Source organism: Pundamilia nyererei, unplaced genomic scaffold (genome assembly GCF_000239375.1).
Source record: "Pundamilia nyererei isolate P.nyererei 1_Seehausen unplaced genomic scaffold, PunNye1.0 scaffold00001, whole genome shotgun sequence".
Taxonomy (NCBI): Eukaryota; Metazoa; Chordata; class Actinopteri; order Cichliformes; family Cichlidae; genus Pundamilia; species Pundamilia nyererei.
In genome coordinates, this window is record NW_005187402.1 from 8,354,573 (window position 1) to 8,375,698 (window position 21,126).

The 21,126-nt window shown below is 38.8% G+C and overlaps 3 protein-coding genes across 3 annotated transcripts in view; all 3 read right to left on the minus strand.

The window, feature by feature from the left end:
• dok3 (docking protein 3) overlaps window positions 1-1,046 on the minus strand; it is a 5,896-nt gene extending 4,850 nt beyond the window's left edge. The window contains exon 1 of the mRNA XM_005719678.1: window positions 678-1,046. Coding sequence (XP_005719735.1) covers window positions 678-734 — 57 coding nt within the window. The 5' untranslated portion in view covers window positions 735-1,046. The remainder of the gene's footprint in view (window positions 1-677) is intronic.
• Window positions 1,047-1,094: 48 nt separating this feature from the next.
• On the minus strand, window positions 1,095-9,537 carry ddx41 (DEAD-box helicase 41). The gene is made up of 17 exons (XM_005719679.2): window positions 9,328-9,537; window positions 7,623-7,718; window positions 7,252-7,402; window positions 7,069-7,143; window positions 6,885-6,945; window positions 6,659-6,795; window positions 6,494-6,566; window positions 6,260-6,413; window positions 4,706-4,842; window positions 4,267-4,429; window positions 3,650-3,781; window positions 3,467-3,538; window positions 3,281-3,377; window positions 2,190-2,339; window positions 2,021-2,092; window positions 1,604-1,714; window positions 1,095-1,459 (listed from the first exon to the last, which is right to left on the minus strand). Exons 1-17 carry the CDS (start codon window positions 9,352-9,354, stop codon window positions 1,323-1,325), a joined length of 1,845 nt encoding a protein of 614 aa, XP_005719736.1. The 5' UTR covers window positions 9,355-9,537; the 3' UTR covers window positions 1,095-1,322.
• Window positions 9,538-9,609: 72 nt separating this feature from the next.
• Window positions 9,610-21,126, minus strand: part of fam193b (family with sequence similarity 193 member B) — a 15,119-nt gene continuing 3,602 nt past the window's right edge. Inside the window, exons 3-10 of the mRNA XM_005719680.1 lie at window positions 19,888-20,074; window positions 17,155-17,373; window positions 14,977-15,388; window positions 14,694-14,877; window positions 14,351-14,578; window positions 11,567-12,626; window positions 11,403-11,478; window positions 9,610-11,272 (exon numbers count right to left, since the gene is read on the minus strand). Coding sequence (XP_005719737.1) covers window positions 11,176-11,272; window positions 11,403-11,478; window positions 11,567-12,626; window positions 14,351-14,578; window positions 14,694-14,877; window positions 14,977-15,388; window positions 17,155-17,373; window positions 19,888-20,074 — 2,463 coding nt within the window. The 3' untranslated portion in view covers window positions 9,610-11,175. The remainder of the gene's footprint in view (window positions 11,273-11,402; window positions 11,479-11,566; window positions 12,627-14,350; window positions 14,579-14,693; window positions 14,878-14,976; window positions 15,389-17,154; window positions 17,374-19,887; window positions 20,075-21,126) is intronic.

The window sequence follows — 21,126 nt, forward strand, 5'->3', positions numbered from 1 at the left end:
ATATATATACATATATATATATATATATGTATATATATATGTATGTATCATTATTTACTATCTGTAGGAGATCTTAAGTAGAAATGGTCCTCTGTCCATCACAGGTTACTTTCACAGAACAAATGAGCCGCTGTTCAGTGATGCCAGGATGTTCACAAACCACAGCCTGACATATACAAAACAGCTGTGAAACTTAAATACTATGATACACAGGTATAGTAAGTCTTGGTTATTGATATTTAACGCTGTTTAGTATATAAAAGAACAAATATAAGATCTTTACTACTTTATCCACATATCCACGCATGACTATTTAAACATTCAACAGATTTAGCTTCACACTCGCCTTTCTCTTACTTAATGTAGCGGAAGGATTATTCATTTTCATGTAGGTTAATGTTCCTGTGACTCTACTGCTGCCAAACTGGGTTAAAGGATGAAATACTCACACTGATCTGAGTGCATGAGCGTTCGGTTATACACTAAAGTTTTACTTTCATGAAATACTAAAAATGATTTTGAGATACAGCTATTGGTTATGTCAGCGTTTAACAAATTAAATGGGACTAAACATTTCCATTAGATTTACTACTAGAGTCACTAACGCCTTTTGATCAACTAGCAGGTAAGAAACAAGTCGATATATTCCACATGTGATGAATGCCTATAAAACTTACTTTTCCAAATTTGACAGCTTGAAGGTACAGCATTCCCTCTTTGAAGATGACCTCCATGCTTGTGAGCGCTGACTGTGAAAACCTGTAGTCTCTTACACCAGTCGCTGCTCTGTGGCCAAGATGAAACCGCCAACGAAGTTAAAATTAGGTACCTTTGGCCACAAGAATAAATGTTTCCTTTACGTCACTAACAGCCTTTATTTTCTTGCATACTTTGGTGTGTGATAAAGTATCTCTCTGATCTGCATTTTAGCTGTTGCAAAAGAAAGGACATGAGTTGTGTGCTGCTGTTGTCTTGTGTCAACTTCCCTTTGCATTTGTCTATATCTTGTAGCAACTTCCTCACCATACCACACTTAAGCCACACCTGTCACTTTTTCCAGAAGACACAGACAAAAGAAATGTACACAAAAGAAAAACAAGAACAAATATAGTGGTTTTATTTACAGAGCTGCAGAAATCTATGCTACAAAGTGAGAAAACTGACGGAAAGGCGAAGCAATCAGTCATCTCATCTACAATGTTGGGAGGGTTATAATATCCACTTCCTTTCTTCGGTGATGTGACACATTGCTGTACAGTTTCCTAAGAAATGCTTTCAAGTTTTGTTCAGCACTGGAGAATCTTGCCCCTAATGAAAGACTCTTAGAAGTCCATTGAGCTATGAGCCAGGTAGTCTTTCCTTCCAATGTTGGTGACCTGCTTGGTCTGCATGGCCTCCAGCTTGGGACAGTCTGTAATACGATGACCAAGACCACCGCAGAATGTACATCCTCTCTCGCCTGAAGAAAGAAAGAAGAATCTGATGTAAGGAAAGGATTGTAAAGAATGCAACTGGCTTCAGTCATATCACACGAGGCAGTCAATATTCAAAAAGAAACCAAAAAACATGATTAAGGAGTCGCTATTGAGGTGGGACAACTCGCCTCCGATGTCCAGCATGGTCTCGTCTCCGGTCTGGAGTACCTGGAGGACTGGAGGAACTTTCTGCTTGGCTTCAACAAGCAGAGCTTTCAGATCCATCAGAACGGATTCATCTATAAACAAACACAGACTGGTTAAATTTAACTGTAATTTATTACAATAAGTTATTTCATATTAAAAAGCCAGCACCACTTCAGCTATGCCATGCCTGTATGAGTAAATTACCATGTTTAAAACCATACAGTGGTGTTTCAAAGACATCCAGTATCTGTAATTACTGGACAAACCTTAACGACGTTACTTTTTTACTTTGGTCAGCGACATAAATAGAGCATGGCTTACACTGGCTAGCATTCTCAGAGAGGTTACTCTCCCTCCTTAGTAATCAATCTAATTTTATCTTTAGGTTGTGTCCTTACCGCAGCCTTTATTGATGAAAGTTGTGGCAATTCCAGTTTTGCCCGATCGTCCAGTTCTTCCTATTCTATGGACTGAAACGGGAAAATTTTGTCAAATCAGCCTGAGAAATTTTAGAAGAACTAACAAATACGTGATGAAGGTAAAGCCATATGCATATTATTCTCTTACCATAGTTTTCTATCTCTTCTGGCATGTCATAGTTCACTACATGCTGAATAGCTGGGAAATCCAGACCCTTGGAGGCAACATCAGTGGCCACTAACACATCTTTTTTTCCTTCTTTGAATGCTTCAATGGCTTTTGTTCTTTCCTCTTGATCTGGAAAAATACAGAAATTTATATCAATAAAAACAACATTTTCTAAGAAGCAGAAACAATTCTGCATCACCGGAACCCATGAAGCAGAAACCATGAAGGTGACATTTGCAAGAAAGATGGCATCTAGTGGTGATGATGAGCAACTACAAAACAACAAAGATATGGCTGGGAAAAAAATAAACAAATTTACCAGCCACTTGATTAGGTACACCTGGCAGAATTTCAATGCAGTCAGGCATGCAGACATGGCCAAAATTACTTGCTGAATTTCAAACTGAGCATTATGTAAATGACTTTCCGCATGAGATACTTACTGGTACCGAAAGTGCTGACTTACTGGGATTTTCTCACACAACCATCTTTAGGGTTTACAGAGAATGCTGCCATCCTGCCTTATATCAACAATTCAGGCTAATGGTGGTTGCACATAGAGACACAATTTGGGCCCCTTAGTGCCAACTGAACACTATTTAAACACCACAGCCTACCTAAATATTCCTGCTGACCAAGTCTTTCCCTTTAAGACCACAATATATCCACCTTCTACTTGCTGCTTCAAGCAGGATAAACCTCCAGGTTGCAAAGCTCAGATTATCTCAAGCTGGTTTCTTGAACATAACAGTGAGTTCACTGAACTCAAATGGCCCCCACAGTCACCAGATCGCAATCCAACAGAGCACCTTTGAGGTGTGGTAGTACAGGGGAGTCACATCATGGATGTGCAGCCGACATATCAGCAGTAATTGTGTGATGCTATTGCAATCACGTCAATATGGACCAGAGTCTTTGAGGGATGTTTCCAGTAGCTTGTTGAAGTTGCCATAAAGAATTAAGGCAGCTCTGAAGGAAAAAGGTTCCAAGGTTTCATGGTACTAGCAAGGTGCACATAATGAACTGGCACTCTGACAATGATTTAAATGAAATATTTAGACTCTGCATACCTTTTCCACCATGTATGGCCACTGCCTCTACTCCTTTAAGCAGCAGATACTCATGGATGGCATCTACATCCGCCTTTTTCTCAGCAAATATCAGCACCTGTCAGAATGAAAAAGGACTTGTGACGTGTTGCTTTAATTCTTTATAAGAACTCTTTATAAAAGTGTCAAACACGTGAAAGTACGAACTGGAGGAGACGTTTTCTGGAGACACTCTAAGAGGTACACCATCTTAGCCTCTTCTTTGACGTACTCCACTTCCTGCACACACATAAAAATATTTATTTCATTAATATTTTTACATATGTATTTGGAAGGCAAACCATATCTGTGACTGAGACAAACGACTATTTTAGTGAAAGATAAAGTCACCTGGATGACATCCAAGCTGGCAGCTCCTGCTCTGCCCACGTTAATAGTAATGGGTTTGACCAGTGCACTCTTGGCAAAGTTCTGGATTTTCTTGGGCATAGTGGCACTGAAAAGCAGGGTTTGTCTTTGACCCTAGATTAGGAAACAAACAGAAAGCAAATGTTTTCATGAAAAAATTGGCATGAAAATAAAAAATCCAGCATCAACTGGAAGAAATATTTCTTTGCAACTGCTAGTAGAGCTTATATTATGAAGAAATGTATTACCTCTGAAAGTACTATGACTACCTGGAAACTGATGTCTCAAAAGCAGTTAAAGTCAGACTGAATAGAGAACTTTAGTGAGTGCAGTAACAACAAAAAGCCTATTGTACTCTGCCAAGGTGTGGATTTGTGAAACAAGAAAAAAGGAATTTATTGTTATGTTTGAGAGAAGCAGAGGAATCTCAGTTCTCTAGTGTAATAAACATTATGCTGTCTGGCCTTGGTAGGCTGGCTTTGTAAAGCTACTTATCTGGTGAAGGATAGAGCAAGCACAACACAGAAAAATGGATGAGGAAAAACTACTGCAATAGTGCTGTAACATTTAAAAGCTAGAGCCATGAAGGACTGCCTCACCTTGAAGTAAGAGAAGATGGTTCGGATGTCTTCTTCAAAACCCATATCTATCATCCTGTCAGCTTCATCCAAAGCCAAGTAGCGACAGATGTCCAGACCCACCATCTTCTTCTGCAGCAAGTCCATCAATCTTCCAGGTGTAGCAACCATCATATGGACGCCGCTTTAACCAAGACAGAGTTGGAGAGAAAATTAGTCCACAACATCACATGACATTTTGGCTTTTTAAAGTGTAGTAGTGTAGTACTATCAGTGTTTAGGTAGTAATGCTTTTGAGCTTTATGAATGCTGTATGTTAAAGCACTGATTCAGGAACACGTCACTTTTTTTGTTCCTCGCTGAACGTTAGGGCTGAATCGTGCAATTTTTTGCTTGACACTGAAATGGGAATTCTGGTTGAAATCCAGATTTTTTTCACAACACCTTCAGCTGTACTTACTGTTTTACTACCTCCATCTGCTCCTTGACAGACATTCCTCCGATGCAGAGGGCTGTGCGCAGCTGAGGAGCTCCCTCCTCCTCCAGCAGCTTGCAGTAATACTCTATGATGCCATGTGTCTGCCTCGCCAGCTCTCGCTGCAATAACACACCGGGTTATAAAACACACACACAGGATTCAGGAGTCAGAGGGATGAGAAAAACAGAGGTTCTCAAAGCTAATGTCATCTTTTCCAAAGGGCACGAAAAATTCACAGTGCATGAATATTTGAAAAGGCTTTGTTTCCTCTATTTAGATCATAGTATGCTACAACTGCCCAAAATTAACAGTATTGGTAATTACCGATATTATTTTTTTATGTTACATTTTATGTTACAGTGGAACCCCGACTTACGAATACCCCATTTAACGAAAAATTCAAGTTACAAAGGCACTTAACGGCAATATTTCTGCCTGTGTTACGGCAAAATGCCTGTGTAACAAAATCCGCTGGCTCTGATTGGCTGAGCCCAGAATACCCACAATGCCTTCCGAATCATGTGACAACCCCCTTGGCTTTCGTACTTGCGCTTCGCTGTTCCACTTGAACGATGTATTGTTGTTGCAGTTAGCAATTAGCCTATAGCCCATCGTTCACTCAAAAGGTGCGATGGGTGCTTCGACTTACGAAAGACCTTCGGGAACGAATTAATTTCGCAAGTCGGGGTTCCACTGTATCATTTATTAATTTGGCAGTATGCACAAGTTCATTAATCAAAATGATATTTATACAGCTAATATATAATTATTGTTAATGATCAATTTCCAAATTTTAAGTTTTACAAAAAAGCAGAAACATTAGTAAACTACTTGTTTTGTTTTTTAAATTGAGATGCCAATTGTGGTGTTTTCTTACATTCCTGCACAGAAAAAATAATTTTGTGGTTCAATGTTTTTCTTTGTCCAGTTTCTCAAATTTTTCAAGGATGTATTTTACATCATGCCGAGATATGTCAGGTTTTTCGCTAATAGCTCTTTCGGAATCACCTCATTGGTGCAAAAATAGAATTTTTATGAATGTCAAACTGTCATCTTTGGGAGTTATTTGCAGGCACTGTTTTATTTGTATTGAATTACACCTGCCTATGACAGTAAGCACTATCCTCAGCTATAGTTTAGCTAAGGTTTCTTTTTAGTAGCAAGGCCTCTGGAAAGAGACTTTGCTGCTGAAATATACACTTTGAGTACCGTATTTGATTTTGAGGAGATAGCACTCCTAGAGTACAAACATGAAAGTGGCCCCACATGAGGCCATTTTCTCTGAGATTTCACCCTGAAGCCCAGAACAGCACAATGAAGGTGAACATTTTTTTAATGTCCATTAATCAACATCTTGAACTCTATTTTTAAAAATATATATTATTAGTAGGTAATTTTAGTAAAAGTAATAGTTTTGGTCTAAAAACCATGAATGTGCATCAGCGGTACATTTTAAGAAACGAAGGAATACATTTATCAGATATTTAAATTTACGTGAAATGACCGATATAAATGTGCTGATTATGTTTTTCTTACTGAAGGACAGATGATAAGCCCATATGGTCCCTCTCTCTTAAAGAAAGGCAGTCTTTTCTCCTGCTCCAGTGCGAACATGATGATCGGCAGAGTGAAGACCAAAGTCTTTCCTGATCCAGTGAAGGCGATTCCAATCATGTCTCTACCTGAAAGACTACAGACAAACAGGGTTCCTTTAAATGTACTTAAAAAATAGAATTTACATTACAGCCTTTGTATTCTATTTATACATACACTGTTGGGATTCCTTGTATTTGAATTGGTGTTGGGTGGATGATTCCCTTCTTTTTCAAACCTTTCAGAATTGCTGCAGGAAAAACAAACACAGATTTGTTGTCAGTTGATGATCACTGTGAATCATGAGTCAGTGTTTTTGTGTTGGGCAGAGTCCGCTGTCACCTGGTGGAAGCTTCATCTCTCTGAAGCTTTTGATAGGAGCTGGAATGCCGTCGCCATCAACCAGGATGTGAAATTTCTTCCTGACGCGCTCATGTCTGGTGTCTGGCATATTCAGGATGTAGCGTGGTGCTTTCCAGCTATACAATATATTTGGGACGAAAGAATATTAAAAAAAGAAACTACAAAGAGAAACTGACTACATGGAATTCTGTGATAAGGAGCTTACCTTGTTTTTATAGGATCATCATATATGATACCTTTGGCCATTTCCTTCACAGACATCAGAGCTGACAGAAGAAGAGAGATGAAAGTTGCCAAAAGAACTTGTGCAAATTCAGATAGTTTACCACACTTTTCTCATGCCTACCAACATCTAATTCAAGAAGGCTAAACAGAAACCATTAGTTTACCTCTGCCCTCTGCAACACTCTCCAGGATCTTCTCCTCCTCTTTCAGCTGCTTCTCTTTGGCTGACTCCTTCCGAGCTGTAGGTATAAAAATAAAAACAAGTTAAGGTCATAAAAAACTTAAAAACTGAATAGTTAAACACAGAAGTATCAGACCACAGAATGGGTCTACTTTGAACTAGATACCTTCTGCCTTTTCCTTGAGGTGTTGATGCTGGTCGAGGAGACTAATATGGGAGCGTGGACCAAGAGCCTCATCTTCATCCCTCTGTTCCTCCCCACTATCCTTCTGTTCTTCATCCACCGCTTTCCCTCGCAAGCGCAACATCTTTTGTAGCTATAAGTCAGAAAAGTTATAAATGTATTTAATTTTGATACATGTCACATTTTTAGAAGTTTCATTTATTAGAAAAAAAAACTGCAGTCAATGTGGATCAACCAGATCTAGTCAATTTCTCCAATCTACTCAATAAGGTCAATGTTTTCCCACTATGAAAACAAGAGTTGGCAGTTACTACCTGCATAAAACTCAATCAGAACAATGTTCAGTAACTCACCATTTGCTGTTTTCTGATTTTGACTGGAACATATGGAACGTAGTCGTCATCCTCCGATCCTTCTGAGCCAGTCCTTTCATCCTCGTCATGGGATCTCTGTGAAAATATATATACATATGCTAATTTACATGTTATCAGCTACACAGCTGCCTTAGTGTGTCTCTGTTATTCTCTAAGAGATATTGGCTCTCCACAGATACAACCAGGACCTTTGAATAAAACTTCTGCCACACAGAACATTATGGAGCACAAACCTGATGATATAAAAGCAGTCTGATGATGGTAGACTATTGATAGCATCCAAATAACAACCACGCTCTTATTTCATAAAATTATATTTACTGAACATCAACAGACACTCAAATCATATGCTTGCGACTAGTATGTCAGCGGTGTTGGGTACAAGGCATTATTGTAAGCATATTGTATCACACTACTATACTAACCTACTAACAACTTTTTAAACAACAACAACACATTAATGTGCTTGTGTTTGCGTGTCCCTGTAAGCAGATGAGCAGCAGCATTCTGAGCCACTTGTAAACGTGACGGTGAAACCTGGTCGATAAAAACATAAAGTGCATTACTATAATCAAAGCAAGTGGTCACTAATCCACATTACACTCTCGTTAAGCCAAAGATAAAAGTCAGGATGTGGGAACAATTTAACATCTTTTTCTTCCCTACAATAGACCGATTTCACTTCCCTTACGGAGAAGGAAAAAGGTGTAGAAGTCTACAACTTTACAGAAGTGGAAATGTGAACATTATTTTTGTTTTATTTCACAAAAGGACAGGAGCACGATGGTAATCTTGCATCAACTGCATTATACTGCTATCACAACACTTGCAAACATCTGCACAGCTAGCATGAAGCTAGAAGAGAACCCAGAGTGATGTCTTGATGCATGCTAAGTCATCCAGGAATCCCAGAAAGATGATTCAGATGAACAGAATAAACTTTCTGGCAACTCAGAGTTATGTTAAAGTGGAGTGTCAGCTGATCCCAGCTCAGCAGCCAGAACCTGATCGTCAACAGGTAACAAAGGCAGTGATGAGCAGTCATGCTTTGTAGCATCCATTTCTACATGCATCTACAGTAGAAGTCTCTTTCTTATTGTTGAATCATGAAGACTGAACTTAACTGAAGCGAGGCCTACAGTTCAGCCACACCTAGGAAGGTTCTCCACCAAGCTTTCTCCGTTTCACTATAATGCCTCTCACTGCGGCTGGCTCTAGTATCCCTTTTCAGACTGTTGGACGTCAGTGACTTTCTCTACATCATAGCATGATGCATTTCTTGCCCCAAAAGCTTGTTACTAATCATAATTATTAAAGAATGAAATCTAATTTTTAAAATATTTTCAAGTTTCATCCTAATTTTACATCCACAGGGCCACATTTATGCTGTCTCTTACTATAACCGCTTGATATCGCATACGTCAACTTTACGTCTTTATAGTAAATGTTTTAGCACTGCATCATGGCTAATGCTAATAGTAGCGACTTAATAAAAACGATTGTACAGAATTAATATGAACCGTCTGTTATTCAACCACTTTAATTTGCTTCTATTAAGGTTGCCAAGTGAGCTCGACTCCAACAGATAGCAAAACGACTCGAAGATTAGGTTAAAGCTAGCTAATGTTACCGTTAGCTAACCCTGGTTAGCGTAGCATCTTTAAAGTATGGCTGTTTAACTTACCTTTTGAGGTCGGTTTTCGGTCTCCATTTTATTTAAGAATAACCTAACGTCCCTTTAAATGCCTTTGCTTCGAAATTTTTCGGGAAAATACGAAAGCATACAATTTAACAAAAGTATCTAATCCGCATATTTACACAGTACGCAGAGGAGAGGAAGCCTTGATACCGGACGGAGGGCTGGAAGGGTCAAAACTTAGCGAACAATTTCCCAATCACGAAGCGCTTCAAGTAAATGCAGTAAAAGAGAAATGTAAAAAGCAAACACCACACTTTTTGTCAAAACTGTATTGTTTTTAATCTTTCCGAACGAAAGATTTTTCACAGTATCAAAAGTGATTTTTTTTTCTTAAAAAAAAGAAGAAACAAGCCAACATACACTTGGCTATTACTGGTATAGTATAAATCTACATTCGAAACATTAAGATAATCTTCTCTAATTGAATATAACCTGGAAAGCATCAGAGATATTATATTAAAACAAAATCTCAGCACAGATTCAGGAAAAAAACAAAACATCATTCATTTCAATGAAAGCCATCAGCTAAAACATTGATACTGATGTGAAACTCAAGGCCGGTGTCAAAACCAAAGGTCTCCTTTGTGATATTTGCCATTGTAACATAGATCAAGATTGGGGTCTCACTGGGTTAGCTGAGGTGGAGGGTGCCATTGAGGTCACAGTAAAGGGAAAGTGAGTAATATGGTTGGAAAATGCATCCCAGACAGAGCCCATGACTAGGGCTCAAGTGGGCAAAAATTATTCATTCAGTATGTACAACAAACAAGGTTTTTTGTTCCAGTGGCAGAATAAACATTTCACACTGGTGTACTGTTACTGCTGGGATTCAGAAGGGTAAAAAAGTGTTTGAGAAACCGTGTTCAAGGGCGTCCTTTTAAAGATATACACATACAGAATGTATACTGGATATCACTTATAAGAGATAATTGTTCAAGACTAACATCACAGGAGGACTGACACTGAAGCGACAGACACTGAATTTTGGGACAGTGTTTAGATTTTTCTTTCATGCACGTCATGCATGGGGATGTATCTGCAGGGATACTTAACTGGATTTGTTTTTTGGATGCATTCTGTTGGCCAAATAATACATTTAACAGAAATTCATTTTAAAACATTTTAGTGTTGCTGGTGTACCAACTGCCAAACATTCATTTCATAATAAAACAGGTTGGCAGAAAAATCATGCATTGTCACTTTTCGGTAATTGATTTTCTTTAAAATGAACATTAAACATTATTCCAATTCAAAACTATGAGCAACCAGCAGAGGTACTGCGGCTTCTCTGCAAGTAATATAATGTAACTGTCTCCTCTGCTCCAAGAAGAGAAGACTGGTACGAGTGTTTATAAGACACATGGCCTCTAGTGTCTATTTCGACTGGTGGAGTGGATTGGAAAATAGAAATGTAGGACGTAATGGATGAGCACCAAATTCAATCAAGTGGAATTCAGACGTTTAACGACGTTAAAATGTCTCAGATTTGTGATAAAAAACATTTATTTAATGTACGGTTGCTGATTACATACTACATACTTAAGCACATGGATGCAGTTGATTCAACAGACTTGTTTTTTTTTCCACTTTTGCATCTCTTACTTAGTGAACATTGCAAATAGTAGCAGAGGGTAGAGTTGGCTTTGAGTATGATCCCTGGCTTTGTTAGCCACACGTTTCAGTCTTCTGAATGGAGAGTATGATTTTGAACCAGGGTCCCTTGGCTTAGTATGGAAGAGAAGAAAACTGGGAATGAGAGATGGCCTTGGGCCAAATAGGGCTCTACCGAAAGAGTTTGTGGTGGGAAGTTTTTTTTTCTGGCACTCGTTCAAGTTATTGAGCTGCATTGGAAGAAACCTTTTTGAGGCTAAAGTTGGACCAATTCACTGCGACCTTCTGGCGAGTTTGCTTTGCAGAATCCAGGCAAAACCTACAGGGAACAAAAGACAAACAAGAGAGGGGAAAAAGTCATGTAAATATAACAGCTGAGCTCAAATATATAAACCCCCCCCTCCCCCAAAAAACTCCACGTATCTGGACATTTATTGTGATGAGCTTACCGTTTGAAATATTCCACTTCCCGATCGATCTCATCCATTTCTGTTGGATCCACATCTTTAGGGAGAAATACATCATCTACAGTATAAACATAAAGAATTGAACATCAAGATAATTTAAAAAAACAGTAGTGATTAAGCATGCAATTACAGTTACTTTTCCATACCAATTGCACTGTTGGATTTTTCACCCTTGTTCTTGCTCTTCTTATTTTTCCCCTTGGACTGTTGCTGTTGTCCATTCGCTGGAATAGCGGGTTGTGTTTTGCTTTCTGAATCCTGCTCACACCGGCCTCCTCGTGTCTCTGGGTCGCTTTTCCCCCTTTGTGCACTCAAGGGGCCACCGTTTGCTCCATTTGTTGCATATTTGGATGGTCTGCTCTCTTCAGATTTCTTAGGCCCATTTTTCTGGTGGTCTGCGATAAGCTGGGGCTGTTTGTTTCCAGACTTTGAGCCACTAGATGCCGTTTCTTTAGACTCATTGGTTTTCTGTGCCTCGTTACCAGAGCCGGCTTTGGTTGGTTTGTTGGAATTTTGCTCTGACGCAGACTGTTCCTGTCTCTGCTTTTTATTCTTTTTTGACTTTGCACCATTGCTCCCAACAGTTGTGTTCTTAAGATCAGAGGCGTCCTCTTTTGATTTAGCTGTCGCTTGAGCTGGCACCTGTGGTAAATTGTCAGATCCAGTGGAAGTGCATCTTTCTGGTGAGCGAACTCTTATGAGCTTAGAGAGACTAGGGGTACTGTGCAACCGCTGGATGTCCTTTGTAGTTGCACTAACCCCTGATGCAGTGGTGGTGCTGGTGGTGCTATTAGAAGATGAGACAATGTTTGTGTCCTCCCATCCGTTAACCAGGTCCAGGTGGCTTTTAAAGGTTCCCAGCGAAAGAGGAGAGAGGTCAAGGTCTATCTGCTGCAAGTCAGAGGAACCATTCAGATGGGACAGTAAATGGTTTCCCTCCAACGTGGCTGCTTTCTTTGGGAAGTCATTGACATCCAGATTGAGGTCGTACATACTAAACGATGCCCGGATTGAGTCTTTGATGGTGTTTTTAATCTCTTCTAGCCGACTTGTGAGAAAACTATTAACGCGTTCAAGTTCCAGCTGAGGCCAGTCTAGCAACCGACTGGCTTCAGAACCATCAGGGATGGGCTCGTCGACAGGCTCAGATGGATTGGAGTGGGGGTCACTGCCTGCAGCGCCCGTGTTGCCCTGCTGAGCTTTTTCCTACAACAGACATGGTACAGGTAAGAAAGTGAAAACGGTACCCACATAGACACTAGGACTCTGTACTGAACACTTGCATAAAGTTTAAATATATACCCTAAAGGACTTTGTTGATACTGACCAAAATGTATCTAAAGGACTGAGTATTAGAAAATACCCAAGCCTGAAATCAAATATCTGTAATCTGTTATTATATTGTCACTTACTTAATTACTCAGAGGCGGTCTTATCTCACTCAAGTCACAACAACAGAAAAACATATTCTGACAAAACTAACCACACAAAAAGCAGTAGTGTTTATGTCTTCATAGAAGACGCTGAGTAATTCTCAGTTCAGTCTGAAAAAAAGTCAATGGACCTTTGTGCTAATGAGTTCTTGAAAAGATAAGACTCAACGGTTCTAATTAAGGAGGGGAGATTGTAAGCATGGGTTGTACAAGTGCCACTAATGGTAAATAAAGGCATACAAAGTCTGGTTATCAACCACAGTGACCTTTTAACAAGACCTTAACCTCCTAGGACCTGGCGTCCACATATGTGGACATCACATTTTGGGTTATGTAGACCCAAATACTCAATTTTGCTCTACAAGGGCCTGATATCCACTTACGAGAACATTATACTGCCACTGTTCTATCGAAATTTTAAACAAATATCCTCATATGTGGCTCTCATTTTTCTTAGAAACAAAAATCAGGTTAAAAAAATCTGGTAATTCTTTGTTTTTACATTCATCAGGTCCCAAACAGCCCAAATATCAAAGAGAAATTAAAAATGCATGCTGTGGAAGAGTTCGGGCCTTAGGAGGGAAAAGGAAGAATTACAGTAATGTACAATGCTAGAAAAGGCTAAAAACTATATCTAGAGTTTTGCTGGAGTTACTCAATCAACAGTAAGGGCAACAAACAGAGGAAAAGCAGACCATTCTCTGACATTTAGGAGAGGTTAAACAATACAACAAGACAATGAAACATTGTGCATATTTATATAAACCAACGAATGGTTGAAAAAGAAGACAGTTTTTTTGGAAAAAACCAGAGTCCTCAAATGAACCCTGCTGAGATGGTGCATGTTCAATTAATATGTCCCAGAAATAATGAAAGTTTGGTAGCAAGGGACAGTCAAAAAATCTAGCTCATCATTCCCTGCTCCACAAAACAAGTACATTGTGTGGATTTAGTTTAATCAAACTGATTTTGTCTATTGACTGAGAGAAGGATCAGACCACATTTTATGAATATGCAAAGATCCTGGTCATTTCAAAATTTTTAGCTGCAGTGTCTCATCTAAATTTAAAATATTTTCAATAAATCAAACTGTCTTTGATGCTATCTAAGAGGAAATTTTCCATCATTTGCTTCTCCATCAATTTGCACTTACTTCTTTGCAATGTGCTTTTCATCACTTCTTCCTCCCACATATAATTAATGAGGCCCACCTACCCATGAGATTACACAGGATTAGCATGTAACTAATCCAGAGAAAGTGTTTGCAGATTTCTCCTGCTGTTTGCACTGAAATCTCATCTGAAGTCTATTATTGAGCTGCTAGTGTCTAGTTAACCTTTCCTATTCAATAAGAGGAAATGTTATTGACATGGGTCTAATAGATTCCATGTTAAATATTAAAGTTCGCCAAATAATCTCAGCTTTAGACGTAAATAAACATGACTGAACTATAACTGAAAAACAGAAAACAACACACATTCAATAAAATTACCACACCTTTTTCTTTTGTTTGTGTCGAGCCCTTTTGGCAGCCTTGGCACTGTTGACAGGTTTGGGCTCAGAACTGTTTATAAAGTCTAGCAGCTCGTCCACGTCCCGGTTGTCGATGGCACCAGCCACTGTCAGTTCTGAATCTTGGCGCTGCTCCTCTTTACGCCGTGTCAGTCGTGAGCGAAGCTTCTCTCGGATCTCGGCGTAGTTTCGGCTGGTCGGTGCAGCTGGAGGCTGTGAGCAAATAATATTTCACAATACTGAGCTCTTCTCACAGAGTCACATTTGATGAATGAAAAAGCATACCTCTTTGTTAGTAAAACTTTTAAAGTGGTCGATCAAACCGTACCGCATTGTGTCCAAAGAACTCGCAGTAGCAGCAGTCGCAGTACTTCCCGTCTTTCTGATTTGTGGAAGAAGAGGCGCAGGAGCTCCTCTCAGAGCTGCTGTCTTCATCCTCACCCTCCTCCAGCTCAGACGAAGGGTGGCATAGCGTCCCATTAGTCACCTTGTGCCCCTTACATGCTTGATCCCTACAAAAAAAAAAAGATAAACCCTTAGGATATAATTGTTCTCTGAATAAACACAGCTAAATAAGTGACAAAAAAACAAGGCTGATTATTAAAACTCACCTGCATGCCCCAGGTGTTACATGACCTACATTGGAGGTGGCTACTGTTCCCGGATTGTGCCCATTACAGGAGTGGTTACAACCCACGACAGACGTGCCCAGCTTGCTGTGTTGTGCGTTCACAGCGGGAATGTGGGAGTTTTTGCACGGGCTGGGTTTATGGACAGATGTTGGGCTATCTGGGCTCAGAGAATTGATTTTGGCTGCAGGGCCGTGGAGGTTTGGTACCAGAGGGGAGAATGGCGCGTGCGCTGCGACGCCAGTGCCACAAGAGGAGGTCACGTGGCCGTGCTGCCCAGAGTTCGGCTTTGCGGGTAGGAGAGAGGAATGCTGGGAAGACAGGCCGGTGGGACTGTTGGGGGGTACCGATAAGTCTGTATGTTGATGGTGGTCACTGGGGTGGAAGGCTTCACCTGGACAATAACAAACCATGAATATGAATGAGTCACAGGTCACACATACAGAATCATCTCTTTCTAAAGTACATCAGTTAATTTTCAGGTCCACTAATCTTTTGACTGTAAGCTAAAGTATCCTATTAAAGTTCACTTCAAAGATGAGCTCAGACTCTTTGTTGTTTGCTTTCTCTTCTGTTTTTTTTTCTCCATACAGGTGACCCAGGTGTTTTGTTTTTTTTGGGTTTTTTTTCTTTCTTCCCCCCCTTCTCACCGTCTCTTCTCCCCTTTGGTTTTCTCTCTCTCCCTCTCTTTCTTTCATTCTCTCTCCCTGTCCTATCCCCCAGTCATGTCTGTCCCGTTTGTAGCAACTGAAAATAAAATAAATTCATAATTATAATAAAGGTCAATCAAATGGACCAATATGGCAAGGCCATGATGATCCACTTGGTAAAATAAATCCGCTTGGCATCTTTCTTGGCCTTAAGACAACAATTCTGATGGCCAAAGATCGAAACGGGACACAAAAAAAACAAAAAACCCAAAAAAAACCCCAACCCCCCCCCCAGCAAAAAAAAAAAAAAAAAAAAAAGATGAGCTCAGAGCAAAATACAACTACAGGCTTGCAAAGTCTGAAAGAACAGTTACGGTACTGTGTTTTCTACAGTAATATATAATTAGGTGTTTCTATTAAAGGACAAAAATAAAGAAACAATTAAAATAAAAATATCTTGTTAAACCGAAATCATTCGCCTATTATACACTCTTAACTTTAATGCTGCACATTTTGATTTGAAACTTGAGTTTTCTTCTTTGCTGGCTTTAACCCTTTAAGACCTACCATAGAACCAAGTCCGCCAGAGCTTATATTATATTTTTACATGCTGTGGAGCCATTTTTGGGAGCATTTCAAGTTGCTATACATCAATACAACCATTATAGCCCAGATTTTAATAATATGTATTCATTAAGTGCATAGTAATTACATAAATTGCAAAAAAGTGCAATAAACTACAAAAAAATTGAAAATCGTTTTTGATTTTTTAACATATATTTGTAGTTAGAGAAATTTAAGAGGCTTATACCTCAAAACTGTAAATACAAAAAAGTTGCACAAAATAGTTTCCCACCACAGGAAATTTATTTTGAGTGTCTTCATAGTTTTATTTTTGAAATACACCAATTTTTATACACTGCAGGAAAAACGAAAATAAATATTATACTGCAAATTTGCAAAAAAGCAGCATATGCATCAAAATAAACTATTTCCAGCAGTGCAATATGAGTCCTAAGCATCCCAGAAACGACACAGAAAGTCATAAAGTCAAAGATAACTTTTAAAAAGAGCAGTATAGGCCCTGAGGCCCTGATCGCAAAAAAGATTACATTTCCGCGAAAATGACGTCACTTCCGGTTTCGGCCAGGTAATGGCGGAAATGCAAAAGTTCGCGCTGGCGTCTATTCCAACGTAGGAAGTGTTTTGAACAGCTGATTGGACCGGCAAAGCGTGTTTCTGGAATATTATGTTTTTGTTCCTGCAAGCGCTTTTTATGCAGTTTTTGCAAAGCTTTATGTGGAGGGAAACCGTGACCTAGGACAAGCTGATGGCACAATATGTAAGTACAACTCCTCCGGTTTCATATGCAAAAAAAATTTTTGCGCTAGCTTACGTGGTTGCAGTGCTACCGGGATTTAAAAATAGTTACGCATAACAGAGCGTTCCCGCTCCGATCGGCTCTAAAGGGTTAATAAAAGCTCCTGAACTCATTGAAGAATAAAATTACCTGGTGGCGTTGGTCGACGGCACATGGTCTTGAAGTGCTTGGGAGTGGTCTTACAAAGGTCTGCTGAGGTAGAGAGTGCGTTCCCAGCAGAGGATCCACTGGAATTCTGGGCTGATGGGTGACTGTAGGGACATACTTTGTTCCCTGACGTTTTAGCCGATTTCCCTGGCGCTTCATTAAGTCCTCTTTTCTCATGACAGGTTGAAACTCCTGTTATACCTGCAGACATTTAAAAAAGACCGTTACAAATAAAGGGGAACAGTGCTTTTAACTTTCACCATGGGTAAATATGAATTTACCGCCTATGAGCAGTTTGTGTTTTAAAAAAATAACTCTCTTTTCTTTGGAGACATGTTTTGACATTAAAAAGGAAAACAGCTATGTAAAACATTTTCAGTCCCGAAGCATAAATCCCTTTCTGCTAGCTAAAATAACATCAAGACAGCACTAAATTTTAATAATTTATTTAACATGCTTATTTCTGCTGTGCAAAACTGACTGCACCTATTACTGGTAATCACACACACTTGCCAGGAGAAGTTACAAATCCGCGTAACATAATGCCTGCCTAAACATTTTTTGCTATATACAGCGAAATATAATTGGGATGCCAATTAGGATGCGGGTAGTGTATTTCACAGCTAAACACCTCTCCTACAGCTTCATTCTTTCTTAATTAATTTAAGGAAAACATACCAGTCTATTTTAGAAGGAAACAGACGCCTTCACAAAGGGCATGGATCATTTAACTAGTCTTTCACTTACTCCTCTTTAAATGCCATTTGGTGCCATGAACCATCCAAATATTTAACTAGAAATTCAATCACATTTACGCAGCAGGGAAAGGGTTTTGAAGGGAGCAAAGAAAAGTGAGAAATCAGACAAAAACAAAGTCATCTTAGTTGTTTGTCAGGTCTAAGTAATAAATCACAGCCTAATGATCCATTCCCACTGAATGCATCATTCATCATGTGAAATGGGAACTTTAAAAACAGTTAATGAGACTTCCTGTGAATTGTGCATAACTCGCAGCGTTAGAACTTTAAAATTGAGGATTAAGCCAGTTCGGAAGCGAGGCTGACTCTCAAAGTTTGTCAATGTCAATATAACTGAATAAACATTAAAGTCTGTGGCTTGTGTCACGTGCACAAGTCTCTGCACGTGCCTCCTTGGATTTTTATACATGGTTATACATGAGAAACTTGCTGTTCAGCGCTGTTCACTGTTGCATTACTGTGACGTTACACTTCACCAAGCTCTTGCGCAATGGGGAATTGTGGAGTTTCTGTCTGTTATTCTGAAGTCTTGCCCTTACTAAGGAATTAAAAATAAATAAATAAATAAACTGAAATGAATGAAATATTTGTTCCTGCTAATCATCATAAACCCAGTTCACAGTATGAAACTCTTTTATTTATCCTGTTGTTTAAACAATTTAGTTAACACACTTGTACTGTGTTTGAAAATTAGTATCATTAAACAGTTTCTTACAATTAAGTAAGATTTATCCAATCAAAAATCACCATGCACCTTCCTCTCTTGATTTCTTATATTCAGATTTGGGGATTTTTTTGTGTAAAAATATAAATGCAATATTTCCTAACTAAATATTTTGCATTCTTCTCAGGAACAGAAATGTAAAAACTGTATAAAGCCTGATTAATAACTTGTGTTTCATTCTGTTTATACACTTGAGTTAAAATGCTATACAATGCATATTTCTACTTTGAAATAAAACAGGCATGGTGCTTGCAAGTGTGTAAGTGCTAATGAAATGAAGTAAAAATGAGCTATGATGGATGTTTGCTTTCCATTAAAAGCAAAATAAAAAATGTTATGGGAGCCAAGCAGCGTGGTCTACCTGTCATGTTTCGCTGATGCGCGATGATGCATTAACCCATGACGACATGTTCCAGGATTAACACTTGAGTTTTGGACTGTGAGGTCTAATAATAAATGCTTCTTTCTGACTAATCAATATGATTAAACTGAACTCAAGTTTTGCCAGCATAACTCTTTCCCTTTGGATTTGTGACTGATGCTGATATAACATTACTATAATATTACAACCAAATGATGTAAGTAATTCCTTAAAAAGAAAACTATATACTTTGCACATAATAGATGAAATCCCTAAGAATGCGCCATTCCTTTGACATGTGGCCTGAATACCTGCACATGTATCGATGAAGTGTGTCTTCCAACTGCTTTTTTTACAAACGTATTTATAACTTTCTATTCATTTACTTTGCTTTAGCTGTTGTTAATCCCACCATCAGTCTTTCCTACTGCTGAGCCATCGAGCTGTATAACCCTGTTTTCATTCCATACATCTTTCCTCTCTCTTGTTGTTACACAAACTAAATAGTACCCATGATTTCCTTCTCAACATTGTATAAATGATGACCTTCACAGGCAACTGTATTTTAAAAACAATTTCAGTCTTTACATTTTTTAACATTAAAACATTACTGCACGTCCTATAATGCTGACTTTTAATGAGTGTAATCTTTTACATCGTGCATTTAAGTTCTTCTATGATCATTTCGATTAACAGCTGAACAAAGTGACCTAAAATGAACCTCACACACAGTACTGCTAAAACAGCCAAGGAACTAAATCTAACCAAAATTCTGTCCATTTGCCAAAACTGAAGCTTGCAACACAGCCTGAAATTCAGCATGGTGATGTTTTCAGCGTTTATTGCTTTTCTTTTACTCTGTGACGACAGACCTTGTTGTGAGTGTGAAGAAGTGCTGTGGTTGCAGTGTTCCCCTCCGTTGGTGTGGGCAGAGTTCCAGAGACCCGACAGTTTGTGAGCCGACAGGAAAGAACTCGGGTCCCAGTCCACAGTACTTTGCTCTGGGTAACCGTTCCCACAGCTCTGGGACTTACAGGAGGGAGAGTGTGACAACGGTACCTAAATAAATAAACAAAAAAAAAGAAAACACCCCAGTATAAATCATGTGGCTGCAAACAGTGTCTTGCAGTTTGGTAGCAGCTGCAACTAACTTGCAAATAAGCAATGAAAATCATTTTACTTGCGTGTTTTGCTTTAATACTTAAGAAAAAAAAAACACATATTAAAGAATGCTTTAAGTCACCATAAGTCACTTTTTTGCAACTCTGCCTGCTGTTCTCATTTTGAAACTTTTAACATTTAACCCACATGTCAGCAAAACGTCATGACCACGACACTCATCAGCAGTCCAGCTGAAGTATTGTGATATATTAAGTTTAAAAAAATGCTTTCCATGTAAATTATTTACAAAAATAACTAACAAAGAAAGCTTATTGGCTGCTTCTGTCTTACATATGCAGCAGAGATTACAGAAAAACCAAAGCAGACAATTACTTTCCTTCATTGCAGGCTTGTTTCTGTCACATTAGGAAAAAAACACCAGAAGAATCATTGACCTTGGTAGACCTTGTGCTCTCAAAGTGCCTTTCTGATCACAGTTATGGTTAGAGGTTCATATAAACTCATCCTAGACATGAATTACATGGTAATTCTGGGGTTTTTAATGACTTATTTGAACTGTTCTTTTGCCAGGATGTAATTGGGTGCATAAACAATAACTTTGTGCACAGCTATAATTTATTTTGAAATTTTCTCTAATCCACACATGGTCAAATTATACATACAGTCACTTAAATCTTTTAAGGAGTGAATGCTGAAGCTTCTACAATGTGTTGTAGCTTGACAAGGCCATGGCTTATTAATTTCTCGTTAGTAATCACTAATCACAGTTGACTACAACTTTACCTTTGTCAGAATAAGAAGGATTTGTTCAACAAAACTCAGAACAATGGGAAAGTCCAAAGAACTCAATGAAAATCTAAAGCAGATAATTTCAGATTTACACCTCATGCCCATGTGATGAGTGTACGTAAAATTCTAATCACAATTTATATATCTAGCATATATGAACAAAATTTTTTTAAATATGAATGAGGGGGGGGGGGGGGGGG